This window comes from Garra rufa, chromosome 12, assembly GCF_049309525.1.
Source record: "Garra rufa chromosome 12, GarRuf1.0, whole genome shotgun sequence".
NCBI classification, from domain to species: Eukaryota; Metazoa; Chordata; class Actinopteri; order Cypriniformes; family Cyprinidae; genus Garra; species Garra rufa.
In genome coordinates, this window is record NC_133372.1 from 42,163,058 (window position 1) to 42,179,216 (window position 16,159).

A 16,159-nucleotide genomic window follows, 5' to 3' on the forward strand; every position below is an offset into this window, starting at 1 on the left:
GCAAAGGGCCAGCATAAACCAGCAGAGGACCGGCAAAGGGCCAGCATAAACCAGCGGAGGACCAGCAAAGGGCCAGCATAAACCAGCAGAGGACCGGCAAAGGGCCAGCATAAACCAGCGGAGGACCAGCAAAGGGCCAGCATAAACCAGCAGAGGACCAGCATAAACCAGCAGAGGACCAGCAAAGGGCCAGCATAAACCAGCAGAGGACCAGCATAAACCAGCAGAGGACCAGCAAAGGGCCAGCATAAACCAGCAGAGGACCAGCATAAACCAGCAGAGGACCAGCAAAGGGCCAGCATAAACCAGCAGAGGACCGGCAAAGGGCCAGCATAAACCAGCCGAGGACCAGCAAAGGGCCAGCATAAACCAGCAGAGGACCAGCATAAACCAGCAAAGGACCAGCATAAACCAGCAAAGGGCCAGCATAAACCAGCAAAGGACCAGTATAAACCAGCAAAGGACCAGCATAAACCAGCTAAGACCAGCATCCAAGCACTAAAACATACCTAACCAGCATATGCTGTTTTTTTCAGCAGGGAAGTTGCATGTTATTCATTTTGAGGAAAACTGAATCTGTTTTTATTTTTTTTTGTGAGTGAGATGAATATTGCATGTTTATTTTAAAAATAAAGTAACAAGGCCTATTCACACTGATCAGCACGATGCGAAAACACGAGGCAAATCGCAGAGGAATGGGGCTTTCACACCGAATGTTCGCCTTCTGCTAATTTACGCCTGCATGCTAGGTGGCGTTGACCAACAATGCATTTTTTTCTCAGATATGATTGCTTGTGATAACTTCTGATTGTGATCTGCATTGTGATTGTGATCTACAGTCATGGCCAAAAGTTTTGAGAATGACACAAATATTAGTTTTCACAAAGTTTGCTGTTAAACTGCTTTTAGATCTTTGTTTCAGTTGTTTCTGTGATGTACTGAAATATAATTACAAGCACTTCATACGTTTCAAAGGCTTTTATCGACAATTACATGACATTTATGCAAAGAGTCAGTATTTGCAGTGTTGGCCCTTCTTTTTCAGGACCTCTGCAATTCGACTGGGCATGCTCTCAATCAACTTCTGGGCCAAATCCTGACTGATAGCAACCCATTCTTTCATTATCACTTCTTGGAGTTTGTCAGAATTAGTGGGTTTTTGTTTGTCCACCCGCCTCTTGAGGATTGACCACAAGTTCTCAATGGGATTAAGATCTGGGGAGTTTCCAGGCCATGGACCCAAAATTTCCACGTTTTGGTCCCCGAACCACTTAGTTATCACTTTTGCCTTATGGCACAGTGCTCTTTGTTCTTCACCAAACTGTTGTTGGCTTGTTGGAAGAAGTTGCTGTTGGAGGGTGTTTTGGCATTCTTTATTCATGGCTGTGTTTTTGGGCAAAATTGTGAGTGAGCCCACTCCCTTGGATGAGAAGCAACCCCCCACACATGAATGGTCTCAGGATGCTTTACTGTTGGCATGACACAGGACTGATGGCAGCGTTCACCTTTTCTACTCCGGACAAGCCTTTTTCCAGATGCCCCAAACAAATGGAAAGAGGCTTCATCGGAGAATATGACTTTGCCCCAGTCCTCAGCAGTCCATTCGCCATACTTTTTGTAGAAGACCAATCTGTCCCTGATGCTTTTTTTGGAGAGAAGTGGCTTCTTTGCTGCCCTTTTTGACACCAGGCCATCTTCCAAAAGTCTTGGCCTCACTGTGCGTACAGATGCGCTCACACCTGCCTGCTGCCATTCCTGAGCAAGCTCTGCACTGGTGGCACTCTGATCCCGAAGCTGAATCCTCTTTAGGAGACGATCCTGGCGCTTGCTGGACTTTCTTGGACGCCCTGAAGCCTTCTTAACAAGAATTGAACCTCTTTCCTTGAAGTTCTTGATGATCCTATAAATTGTTGATTTAAGTGCAATCTTAGTAGCCACAATATCCTTGCCTGTGAAGCCATTTTTATGCAACGCAATGATGGCTGCATGCGTTTCTTTGCAGGTCACCATGGTTAACAATGGAAGAACAATGTCAAGTCTGCCATTCTAACCCAATCAATGACATAATGATCTCCAGCCTTGTGCTGGTCAACATTCTCACCCGAGTTAACAAGACGATTGCTGAAATGATCTCAGCAGGTCCTTTAATGACAGCAATGAAATGCAGTGGAAAGTTTTTTTTTCGGGATTAAGTTAATTTTCATGGCAAAGAAGGACTATATGCAATTCATCTGATCACTCTTTGTAACATTCTGGAGTATATGCAAATTGCTATTATAAAAACTTAAGCAGCAACTTTTCCAATTTCCAATATTTATGTAATTCTAAAAACTTTTGGCCACGACTGTACATATAATATAACATATCATATGTCTGTTTGCTTTCATATTTCATGTGTATAAAAGTAGGAAAAAGTTTTTTTTTTTTTTTTTTTTTTTTATATATGGAGAGTGAAGGTGCTCTGACTAATATAAAACTTGCGCACATCGAAGAAAACGGACAATGTTTTCCTCCAGATCACATAATTCAGTGGAGAATTAATAGAAATTATATTAAAGGAACACTGAGTCTTTTTTGGAAATAGGCTCATTCTCCAACTCCCCCCAGAGTTAATAAATTGAGTTTTACCGTTTTGAAATCCATTCAGCCGTTCTCCTGTTCTGTGGATGTCACTTTTAGCATAGCTTAGCATAGATCATTGAATCCTATTAGACCAATAGCATCACATTCAAAAATGACCAACAAGTTTCGATATTTGTCCTATTTAAAACTTGACTCTTCTGTAGTTATATCATGTACTAAAACTGGCAGAAATGCAAAGCTGCGATTTTCTAGGCCGATAATATTAGGAACTACACTCCCATTCCGGTGTAATAGACAAGGAAGTTTGCTGCCGTAATATGGACGCAGCGCCTAATAATAATAATAATAATAATATCATGCAGCGCCTGAAATTAGTTCCCAGCTAGGTAACTTCTAACGAAGAATGCTCCCTGTGCATGCAGTTGGTCACGTTGTGCTGTGTGATATTATTGCGCCTGCTTCGTCCATGTTACGGCAGCAAACTTCCTTGACTATATTTGATCGCGATGCTATTGGTCTAATAGGAATTCAATGATCTATGCTAAGCTATGCTAAAAGTGATAACGCCAGAACAGGAGAACGGCTGAATGAATTTCAAAACGGTAAAAATCAACTTATCTCAGGGGGAGTTGGAGAATGAGCCTATTTCCAAAAAAAGTGGAGTGTTCCTTTAAGAACATCTGAGAATCACCATCTGTTCACAGATGCAATGATAACAAGAGCACATCCTCTTCTCTCTAGGAATACTTTTCTTCTGTGTTTGTTTAGACTGTTTTCTCCTTTTGTGCAACAGCAGCTGCTCCGGGCACGTAATGTAATGCTCAAATCTTATTGGACGGCCGAGTTTTCGCTTTGTGAAACTGAAAAGATTTGTTGGACTGGTTGTTAAAAAAACATTCGCTTTTTCGGTGTGCGAATATTCGCGGTCTACCCTGGAAGCATCCATACTGCCCTCCAAAGGCAAAGTGCAGTAACTACGCCAACACTGAAACTGAGAAAAAATGCCTTTACACCAGTTTTTACACCAGCTAGTCAAACGTGTTGACACTCTCGTTTCTCTGAAACAGGACAAAATTGAACCAGGAGACTTTGCCACATGAGCAAACACTTGTCACAAAGTCCATTTTAAGCCTAAACTCAATTTTGACCAAATGTGTAGTTACTGCCTTTGCCTTTGGAGGGCACCATAGGAATCTGTTGTTTTATTCCAGCATGTCATCGCGTGCAATATCCGTTTTGCTTTTTTGCTCTCAGTGTGGAAAGGCACAAACTTGCACAAATCCAGCACAAATGAATGGCACCGTTTTGGAAAGATTTGGACGGCATGGGGTGGAGAGTGAAGTCGCTGCCCCATTTTGTTCTTGTTAGATACAAACATACATACAATGTAATTTTGAAGGGTACAAACGGGCACAAACAAATGGCAACATTTTGGAATGATTTAGATTGCATGGGGTGGAGAGTGATGCCACTGTTCATAGAAAGCTTTGTTTATGTTACATTTAAACAGCGGTCACAGTTACAAGGTTTCTTTTAACGGCACAAAAGAACAGCTCCGGTTTGGAATAATTTGGATGGCATGGGGTGGAGAGTGACGTCACTGCCCCGTTTTGTGTGATATTTCTGAGGAGGGGAAATTTTGTGCAGCGATTTGGGCAACATGGGGTGGAAAGTGACGTCACACCGTTAAAAAAAAATAATGTATAATATTTCAAACACCAAACCAGTACAAACGTTCATCTGTTTTCACTGCAAAAATGCTGTTCTTACTTCGATTTTTTTGTTGTGTTTTTTAGCCAAAATACCTAAAATTCTTAAATCAATTAGGATTTTCTAGACAAGTAAAAAATATTGTTTTCAGAAAAAAACAAGTCAAAATTAAGTGAGTTTTTGCTTAGAACAAGCTAAATAATCTTATTTCAAACAGAAAACATAATTTTTCTTATCACATTGGCATATTATTTTGCTTGTTTCAAGCAAAAACACTTAATTTTGAGACGTTTTTTCTGAAAACAAGACAATTATTACTCATCTTGAAAATCCTTCTTGATTTAAGAATTTTTGATATTTTGGCTGGAAACAAGACAAAAAAATTTTTTTTCTTTTTTTTTTTTGCAGTGTAGGGCTTTTCAGACCATGTCCAAAGAGTTTATGATTGAGTTTTGCAAGAGCTTAGAAGATATTAGCACCAGAGAAAAATCTTAAATTTTGTTCAAATAAAATTCAGACAGACCAGAAACTCCTTCAAACGAGAGTGAGTGATTGTGATCGTTGGTCCTCCACCGTGGCTGTCCTCCCGCTCGTCTCAAACACAGAGGCCGTTGGATCCAGTGAGGGCACAAGGTCAAAGGTTGCTCCTCCAGACACCTTCACCCACCAGCAAACCTCCCTCTTTAAAGCAATTCTCCTCATTTTCTTCCTGCTCACCATCCACTCCCTCAGTAACTGCAGGTTCCACAGCACAAAGTGGCAGGATGGTAAACAAAGCAGACAAACTCCCAGAATGCACAGTGTTGCCACTAGAGGGCGCCCACTGAAATCTAAAATTTTGTAGATGTAGGGTTGACCAAACCTGTTAGTGCCACCCATTAGCCAGTAAACAACAGCAAATATCACATAAAGGGCTCCCGCCAGCACAGCGTTGTACAAGTGGGTGAGATGAACAGGTGTGGCGGACAACAACAGATCCACAGTGGTCTGGATGCTGTTGATAGCATGGATGTTGATGTTGAAGGCTGTTAAGGAGTGCTGAGCAGAGGGGTGGATTACGGTCCAATATAGAAAGGAAACGGATAATGATAAACAGCCCATCATTGAATGCAGGAACCACTGCAGACTGAGAGCAGCCTTGAGAGGGACGGAGAGAGAAAGGAGGCTCTCACATTCACTACTGACACCTAGGGGAGAAAAAGGACTGCATGAACACATGTATTCTACTTTTTAAAAATATTTTTTAATATATAAATACATACTTTTATTCAGCAAGGATGCATTAAATTGATCAAGTGACAGTAAAAACATTTATAATTTTACATATAAACGCTGTTCTTTCTACTCATCAAAAAATCCTTAAATAAAATTTATCAAGGTTTCTGCTAAAATATGAAGCAGCAAAGCTGTTTTCAGCATTGAAAGTAAGAAAAAAAAATGTTTCAAATCAGCATATTAGAATGATTTTTAAAAAATTATGTGACACTGAAGACTGGAGGAATGATGCTGAAAATTCAGCTTTGCATCATAGAAATAAATTACATTTTTAAATATATTCAAATAGAAACAGTCATTTTAAATTCTTATAATATTTCACAGTTTTACTGTATTTTAGATCAAATAAATAAAGCCTTGGTGAGAAAAAAAACTAACCAACCACAAACTTTTCAATGGCATATGCACTACCGTTAAAAAGTTTGGGGTCAGTAAGACTTGTAAAAGTCTTTAAAAAGACTGCATTTGTTTGATTAAAAATACAGAAAAAAACTGTAATATTGCGAAATGTTTTTACAATATATATATATATATTTTTTTACATACATTAAAATAGAATTTATTCCTGTGATGAAAACCTGACTTTTTATCAGCTGTTACTCCAGTCTTAACCCTCTGGGCCTCTTCGGTCATTTTTGACCGAAAAATTTTATGTTTTGAATTTTTAAAAATCGTAGCTTCATCAGAATGAGATGACACTTGGTGACTTTTGTTGCATTAGCTATGTGAGTACAAAAAAAAAATCAGTGACATGATTCGGATATGTTAAAGGGTCCAAAAAAAAAATAGTCACACTTGGCTCCTTCGCGGTCAAAAATGACCGACATAGGAAATGAATGGGAAATACGACAAAATGTGATAATTCAGATAATCTTTTGGTAATACAATCTACAAATGAGCAACTGTGCTGAAAAGAAGTGTTCAGCAAGCAAGGACTGACACTCTAAAATAACAAAAGTACAGAACTGACACACACACGCACACACATGCGCACACACACACACACAGACACACAGACACACACACAGACACACAGAAATAAGCAGAAAAATGCAAAACCTGATATTTATCCAATCAAAAAAAATCTAAACCTTGCCAAAATTTATCTTTTAGAATGTCTGAATATATTTCTAAATGCAAAGCCTAATAAAATGAAGAAACAATAAAAAGAAAAAAAACAATAGGAATCCCAAAGCCCCTGTATATATGTATATAGGGAGATACAGGAGTTTACATGGCATTACACAAGTTTTTATTTTTTATGCCACTAGATGGTGCAATTTTCACTTTAAAAAAATGGATTTTAAATGCTTTTACTCTATTTTAATGTGAAATGTTGTATTTATTGAAAAATAATAAATACATAATTAATTAAAAAATATAATATAAAATATAAATCTACTGGGAAAAAATTGCTCATTAAAACTGTATAAATATTGCATAGATTCATAAAAAATGCTCAAAATTCTAAATAATAATGACAAAATATTATTGAACAAAAATATATTTAATTGATTTTCCTGAAGAAAAAAAAAAGTTACTTTTTAAGGCTTCGGTCACTTTTGACCGCGAGGGAGCCAAGTGTGACCCCTTAATGAGGAGGCCCAGAGGGTTAAGTGTCACATGATCCTTCAGAAATCATTAAAAAATGTGCTGATTAATTATTAGAATGATCAATGTTGGATAATATCAACAGTTGAGCTGCCAAATATTTTTTGGAACCTGTGATTTTATTTTTTCAGGATTCTTAAAAAGTACAAAAAGTTTATTCAAAATATATATTTTTTTATAACAATGTAAATTATTTATTATTAACTTTTAATAAACTTAATTATTAACTTAATACATCCTTGTTGAATAAAAGTATTAATTTCTTTGAAAAAAAAAAAAAAGAAACGAAAATGTACTGACCCCAAACTTTTGAACGGTAGTGTATATATGTATAAAGTGCAGCAAAGGCTCCACCAAAAAGATAGATAGATAAATAAATACATACTTTTTTTAACGCACAACTTTAATATAACTCCTGCTCATAAATATTTATGCTGGAAAACAATGCAAAACAATATTTACACTTGCAAAAAATACTTTTCTTACTTAGATTTTTTGTCTTGTTTTAAGCCGAAATATCTAAAGATTCTGAAATCTGGAAGGATTTACTAGACAAGCAAAAATGATTGTCTTGTTTTCAGAAAAAAAAGAAGTTAAAATTAAGTGAGTTTTTGGGTGAAACAAGCAAAATAACCTGCCAATGGTGTAAGCTAAATAATCTAGTTGTCTGCTTAAAATAAGATTATTTTGCTTGTTTTAGGCAAAAACTCACTTAATTTGGACTTTTTTCTGAAAACAAGACAATAATTTTTACTTGTCTAGAAAATCCGTCTTGATTTAAGAATTTTTAGATATTTTGGCTGGAAACAAGACAAACATTTTAGGTAAGAAAGGCACTTTTTGCAGTGTATGACTTTGTAGGCTTTTTATTTTGTAGTTTTTCAAGACTATTTTTTCTCTTTCTATATACATGCAATCAGTGTGATCTGCGATCAGCAACACATTGCACAACAATTTACCTCTTTTCACTCTGTGAGGGGAGCATCTGATTTCCAAGAAAGCCCAGGCCAGATTACAGACAGAAACCAGATAGTAGATAATCATAAGACAGTATGAGATATGGCTGAGAAAAATTAAGAATTTAGGTGTGTTGAAGAAAAGAGCCGTGTAGATAAACCAGCTGAACGTGTAGACCAGCATAACACTTCTGTAAACAAGCCACAACAATGGAGGAATATCCCACTGCAAATGAAACCAGAGAAAAATAATATGACGTCTGACGTTTGGAAATTAAGATTTATACATCACCTAAAAGTTGAATAAAAAAGCTTTCAATTGATGGTTTGTTAAGATTGGACAATATTGAGACTATTTTAAAATCTAGAATCTGAGTATGTAAAAAAATCTAAATTGCTTTTAAAGTTGTCCAAATGAAGTTCTTAGCCATGCATATTACTAATCAAAAATTATGTTTTGATATATTTACAGTAGGAAATTTACAAACTCTTCCTGGAACATGATCTTTACTTAATATCCTAATGATTTTTGGCATACACTGCAAAAAATTATTTTCTTACTTAGATTTTATTTGTCTTGTTTCCAGCCAAAATATCTAAAAACTCTTAAATCAAGAAGGATTTTCTAGACAAGTAAAAAAAAAATCTTGATTTTAGAAAAAACTAGTCAAAATTCAGTGCATTTTTGCTTGAATTTTGCTTTTTTTCTGAAAACAAGAAAATAATTTTTTACTTGTCAAGAATATCCTTTTCGATTTAAGAATTTTTATATTTTTTGGCTGGAAACAAGACAAAAAATCAAAGTAAGAAAAGCATTTTTTGCAGTGTAAAAGAAAAATCTATAATTTTGACCCATACAACATATTTTTGGTTATTGCTACAGATATACCTGTGCTACTTAAGAATAGTTTTGTGGTCCAGGGTGACATATTATGATGGATTTTGGAAACGGACACATGTATAATAACAAAAGTAGTCCAATCCAGTCATAGAAAGACAACCAGTTGGAATACTATTGGTTTTCTCTTGGTAGATTATTAGTTTAGGTCTGGAAGACCACCTTGCACCAGCAAAAACCTTTAGAGTAGTACTTCTAACAGGGTTTCCGTCATGCATACACTAAAAAAAAGGCTTATCTTACTTAGTATGTTTGTCTTATTTCTAGTTAAAATATCTAATAATTCTTAAATTAAGATGCATTTACTAGACAGGCAAAATGGCATAAGTTATTTTGTCTTGTTTCCAGGGGGGGAAAAATAAATGAAGTGCTGTTTGCTTTAAATTAAGTAAATTATCTGCCAGTGGGGTGTGTAAAATACTCTTGTTTTAAGAATATTTTAACTACTTCACTGGAAGATCATTTTACTTGTTTCCAGGAGGGAAATACTAAATTAACCCTCTGGGCCTCTTCAATCATTTTTGACCGAAAAGTTTACGTTTTGAAATGTAAAAAATTTTAGCTTCTTTGGAATGAGATGACACTTGGTGACTTTTGTTGCATTAGCCATGTGAGCACACAAAAAAATCCAAATCCAAAATTTCCTATGTTGGTCATTTTTGACTGTGAAGGAGCCAAGTCTGACTTTTTTTTTTCATATCCAAATGTTAAAGGGTCAAAAAAAAAAAAAAAAAGTCAGACTTGGCTCCTTCACAGTCAAAAATGACCAACATAGGAAATAAAAAGGGAATATGAAAAACTGCATAATTTAGATAATCTTTTGGTGTTACGAGCTACAAATCAGCAAATAAATGTTGCATTTATTAAAAATAATAAATAGATAATTAAATAAAAAAAATTATATTTATTCTAATGGAAAAAAATGTTCATTAAAATTGTATAAATATTGCATAGTACAATAAAAACTCCTCAAAATTCTAAATAATAATCACTAAATATTTGAACAAAAATGTATTTCACCGATTTTCCTGAAGAAAAAAAAAGTTACTTAATAAGGCTTCGTTCACTTTTGACCGTGAAGGAGCCAAGACTCCTAAACGAAGAAGCCCAGATTAAGTGAATTTTGCTTAAAGCAAGGCTAAATATCTTTAGTCATTTTGCTTATCTAGTAAATGCATCTTAATTTAAGAATTATTAGATATTTTGACAAAAATAAAGTAAGATAAGCCTTTTTTTCTAGTGTATGTGTATTTGAACTAATTTCAACATCATCCACACAGATAATTGAGTCAGTGCATTAAGTTTAGTGGCTCAATCTCACCCGTGGCTGAAGCAGAAGCTCTGGTTTAGAGATGTGAAAATGGAATTTGTGAACTTTGAACTCCTTCTTGCAGCTCTGTGTCCAACTAGCACCCATGTCTTTCACTAACAACCACTCCTCCTGTCAAAAACATAAAAGAATTAATTATATGCTTGTGTTGTGACACCATGCATCTGCTTACTTGGAAGTCTGTTCACATTTCTCTACTGCAATTAAACCCAATCACATTCAGTATGCATATTTGACAAGACTTTCACTTCCAGTATGCAGCAGAATTTCTGGTTTGAGGTAATGCTGTCATTTACAAAAAAATTCAGACCTGACCTGTTATGTAGTTGTACAGTTAATAATAATTAATGACGTCTCTCACTAACCTTTGCAAGAATGCGTCCACCATGAGTTGCTATAATGACGTTGCATTCACCAAAAACATGCAGAAATTTAAGGTTTCAAACGATGGTGTTCTCCTGCACCTTGATATTCTAATACATCAAAATCACGAATAGGACAGACACTGCGCTGCTTGTCTGGGGAAACATCTAATGAAATAACAGGAGCTGCAAACCATAATAGTAAACATGTGAATCTCTCAAACATACAAATTAGATCAACTCTGAGCCTCTGAGATGTCAAAATGCCAATACTAAAAGTTCTATGGAAGTAGCATAAAACAAAACCATGCAATTTTGGTCAGTTTCCCCAGACTGTTATTTTGTAGTATTTATTTATTTAAGTTGCTTTCTCCATATTGTCACATTGTTGTACAGTATGTCGCTCATTTTACAACTACTGAAAAGTTATGGTGATGTCCAAACGCATTTAGCCTATTTTATATCCTAGAGAGAGTTTTGGTCTGATGTTAACAATGTCAGATTTACAGCAGGGTCACCAAATCCAAAAAGATTTGCATTTGAGGCCATTGAAATCAGTTATTTCTCTGTATTTGATGTAAAATGGCATTAATGTTACCCTAATTCACTCTGGTGATATCTAAACATATTTCTGTTATTTCCAAAAAAGCATATTTCTCTAATATCAACAGCTGCTGATATAACAAAGCATCACCAAATCCAACAAGACAGCAAGAGGTCACTGAAATTAGTTAGCAGTCTCTGTTTCACACAAAATTACATTTATGTTAGCCACATTTTCTTTTGGTGATGTCTAAAAGTATTTATTATTATTAGAGAGAGTTTTGGTCTGATGCAAAAGGTAATTGAAATCTGTTATAAAATGGCATTCATGTTACCCTAATTCACTCTGGTGATATCTAAATGCATTTCTGTTATTTAAAAAAAAGCATATTGCTCTAATATCAACAGCTGCTGATATAACAAAGCCAACAAGACAGCATTAAAGGGCACTGTAATCTGTTAGCAGTCTCTGCTTTACACAAAATAACATGTATGTCACTTTTGGTGATGTTTAAAAGTATTTATTTTATATTCAAGAGAGAGTTTTGGTCTGATGTAAACAATTTCAGATTCACAACAGGGTCACCAAATCCAAAAGGATTTGTAATTGAGGTAACAGAAAGCTGTTACCTCTCTGTATTTGATATAAAATGGCATTAATGTAACTCTAATTCACTCTGGTGATGTCCTAATGCCTTTAATTGCCTAAAAAGCAATATCAACAGCTGCTGATAAAACAAGGCATCACCAAAGCCAACAAGACAGCATTAAAGGGCATTGAAATCTGTTAGCAGTCTCTGTGTCACACAAAATGATGTTTATGTTAGCCACATTTTCTTTTGGTGATGTCTAAAAGTATTTATTTTATGTCCTAGACAGATTTTGGGTCTGATGCAAACAATGGCGGATTTACAGCAGGGTCACCAAAATCCAAAAGGATTTGCACTTGAGGTAATTGAAATCAGTTAACTCTTTGTATTTGATATAAAATGGCAGTAATGTAACCCTAATTCACTCTGGTGATATCTAAACGCATTTCTGTTATTTCCAAAAAAGGATATCGCTCTAATATCAACAGCTGCTGATATACTAAAGCATCACCAAATCGGGACGTTCTAAAACGCTTAACGTGGCTTAATGTATATAAAAATTATAAGGAAACAGCTTAACGTGGTTTAACGTACCTCAACAGAGACCAGGAAAGACCAAACTTCTGTCAAATTTTACTTAGAATAAATACTTGCTGCTGTCAAAAGAATGAGCTCTTATTCCCCATATAAAGTGAATATATCACGTTAAGCGTCCACCATAGATAAGGAAATAACTTAACGTGGTTAAACGTATCTTAACGACTAGGGAAAACCAAATTTCTGTCAAATGTTACATAATAAACACTAGCTGCTGTTAAAAGAATGAGCTCTTATTCAGCCTATTGAATAAGCGTTATTCCCTCAATTCGTTGAAGCGTCCACGTTAAGCTGTGAAATAACGCTTAACGTATTATTCACTTTATATGCTGAATAAGAGCTCATTCTTTTGACAGCAGCAAGTGTTTATCATATGTAACATTTGACAGAAGTTTGGTCTTCCCTGGTCTCTGTTGAGGTACGTTAAACCACGTTAAGCTGTTTCCCAATGGGTTTCTATAGGGGAGAAAACGCTTAACATTGATATTATTCACTTTATCTGTGGAATAAGGGCTCGTTCTTTTGATAGTAGTTAGTGTTTGTTACAAGTAAGGTTTGACAGAAATTTGGGGTTTCCTGGTCATTTTTTAAGTACGTTAAGCCACGTTAAGCGTTTTTCACGTTAAGCGTTAAAATTAGAACGTCCCACCAAATCCAACAAGACAGCATTAGAGGGCATTGAAATCTGCATTGAAGCAGTCTCTGTTTTACAGCGTTTGCTCTGATGTGAACAGCTGCAGATAATACAGCAATGTATATATAGACCAAATCTGACAAAACAGCATTAGAAATATGTCACTCCACTGTATTCATACCTCAGTTTCATGTTCCCGGATAAGCGGACTACAATGGACACGTGTTCCGGTTGATGTTAGTAAACTTCACACAGCTGGATGACCAATTGACCAATAAGACTTAAGTATTCTAGAGACGTGCAACGTTAATTAAAAATAAAACAAGTTTACACCACACTCTCAGCAATATTCTACGGACAAGCTCAGGGAATAACTAAAAATAAATAAATCGTAATTTAAATAATGTATTATTATTTGCGTAATTTACTTGCTTTCTGACAGGATGGACGAGCTTAGGTTTTCATTAGAGAGTTTTCGAACTGATTTCTGTAATTTTATCAAACAGAATGGAACGTTTTGGACTGAAACAAACCAACTAATAACACAAAATAGCCGAATTAATCAAATACTTACTCACTGGAAAAATGTTTCTGGAAAATGGTGTAACTTCCTGGAAAATGATGTCATTAAGAACTGAAAAAAAAAAGAAAAAAAGAAGAAAAAATAGAAAAAAAAAGAAGCTGGAGTTTGTTATTTAAAGGGATATCACAAAAAATATACATATGTAAAAAAAATTGAAGAAAAGTAGATGGGGAACCGTCAAAATAACATTCCTATGAATGCTTTGACACATTTCGATTATAGTAAAGAAAAGATGAACACCTAAAATAATTAAAATGATTAAATAAATGGCTTTTCATGTTATAAGGTGTAAGCTGTGGTGGAAATGGCCAAAATTCACTGGGGGGACTAATGGTAATTAATGGTAATTTTAGATGTCTTTTCGGATGTATTAAACCCTTTATAATCTATAATAACATTAAATGTATTTCATAATTTCTCGAAACCTTCTTGGATATTAAGACAATTTATGGTCAATTTAAAGATTCGTTGTATGTTGTGTGCTCCTACTGAAAAATAATAATAATAACTTAGAGAAACACCTGATCAATGACAGAAACTTCCCATTATGAAGGGATATTTGACTTCTTGAAGTGTAATGCCATTTTTCTAACTTTATTAACCCCTTAACTGTCACTGTCCCCATCTGTGGTTTTACTTCACCATTTTACAAATAAATCCTAATCTAATAATGACAAACCATATATTGTTGGAAAGGTATTAGGCTCCTAAATAGATAGAATTTTTTTTTTTTACGTTACAAATTATGTAGGTAAAATAATAGATTAATTTATGACAGGAGTGCACCTCAAAAATCTACTTCATAACCTTTGTCACAAAAAAAAACTTTCTTGTTGCCTTTTCCCTGTAACACTTTAGAAATCATAAAAAATGATATATCAGTTGAAAACTCAATCTCAAAAATCATCCTTTGAAAGCCATTTTAAAATCTTACATTGCATTAACATGGAAAATGTACACCAAACTCATTACAAAATGTTTTCTTTCATGAATTATAAAAAGTTAACTCTGTTCAAAAATTGAAGTGACAGTTAATTAAATGTATGATTAAATGTATCATCTTTTGTGACAAAAAAATATTTAGATACAATAAAAAAAAAATAATAATACGATGCAATCAGGAAGAATACAGTCAAATGAAATCAGCAACAATTCACCTTTGCATGGCACAGAAGAGCACAAATGTGGGATTAAGTAATATTATACAGATTTTTTTTGACAAGATTCAGAGGTGGAATTAAAGGAACCGTATGTAGGATTGTGGCCAAAACTGGTACTGCAATCACATTCAAAATACTGTAGAAAGGTCTATCCCCTCCCGCTTCACCCTGACTCGAGGTTGCCAGCTAAGCTGCAGGAGTAGGCTGCAATAAGAAGCTTCCAATGACAAGTGATGCACAGTAATTTGTTTTTCTTCTGTTAATTATGTTTATGTTTCACAAGAGATGTTTTGCGAAGTAATTATGTATCGCAAAAATTTACAGATGGCGATTAGCCAAATATTTCGCAAAGATGTACTGTAATACCACATTTCAGTCGGAACATAGGTTGTTTTCCAACCCTGCTAGTGGTGCGATATAAAGCTTTTTATGAACGCATTATCACGGGCGACCGCGGAAAATCCACTGAGTACTGAAGCAAAGTTAGCCAAACATAGATGAATCTTACCTGTTCAGGAAAAAATTACCAACGAAAGCGTCTGTCTTCAAATTCTTCTCCGTTTTCAGCCGTCTCCATCTTTCAAATGCATCTCCTATACCAATCCTTGTTTTATTTCGGACTTTGTCACGACGTGTTTCGGTTTCAAAACGAGGTCTTTTTCGTTTCGTAACGTTATACAAGTTTAATCCGACACGTTAGAATAGCCGCAGCTGTAACAGAGCTGGCAACCCGTCTCACGAAACTCTACTGACTTCGTGATTGGTAGATAGCTGGAGGGTGGCGCCTCAGACCAAAACACAAAATGACAACAATAACATCAGTTGTGGGCTGCAACTCTCACTTTTAAATGACAATATCCTGGCCAGACCACTGTTGTCAGTGATATAAGTATTTGAAATGAACATGATTTCTTAATGTCTAGTGACATTTCAGGGCCATTTTATGATTAACTGACATAAATTTCTTACATACGGTTCCTTTAAGGCATTTCATAATAACAGTGTTATGAGACTAATGTTTTAAATATAGAAATTTAAACGATTTTAATGACTCAATTTATACTTGAAACTGAAACCACCAGTAGGTGGAAGCAAGTCAGTCTTTGTGACTGAATCCTTCATTCAATTAATTTAAAAATGTAGATTCATTCATAAACGAAACAGTGCTGTTAATGTATTCTTCCTGATTGTGTCTATTATTAACATTTAATTTATTGTTTAAAAATGTTTTAAAAATACAAATGTATACATCTAGACTTTTTTTGTCACAAAAGGACATTTAATCATACATTTAATAAAGTTAGAAAAATGGCATTACAAATAGGAA

At 35.1% G+C, this 16,159-nt stretch overlaps 1 protein-coding gene across 1 annotated transcript; it reads right to left on the reverse strand.

Annotated features, from left to right (window-relative positions):
* Positions 1-4,827: 4,827 nt before the first annotated feature.
* On the reverse strand, positions 4,828-13,281 carry LOC141347609 (protein rolling stone). Its single transcript, XM_073852598.1, has 5 exons — positions 13,271-13,281; positions 13,105-13,189; positions 10,355-10,474; positions 8,139-8,361; positions 4,828-5,480 (listed from the first exon to the last, which is right to left on the reverse strand). The coding sequence occupies exons 1-5, from the start codon at positions 13,279-13,281 to the stop codon at positions 4,828-4,830; spliced, it is 1,092 nt and encodes a 363-aa protein (XP_073708699.1).
* Positions 13,282-16,159: the final 2,878 nt, after the last annotated feature.

Bases quoted from the DNA above. Each gene is read 5' to 3' on its own strand.
- LOC141347609 (XM_073852598.1), bottom strand. The intron at 10,475-13,104 runs GTGGGACGTTCT...TGTTTTTGACAG, and splicing joins ATGCTGTCTTGTTGGATTTG to GAGGAGTGGTTGTTAGTGAA. The intron at 5,481-8,138 runs GTAAATTGTTGT...TTTCTCCCCTAG, and splicing joins CCCTCACAGAGTGAAAAGAG to GTGTCAGTAGTGAATGTGAG.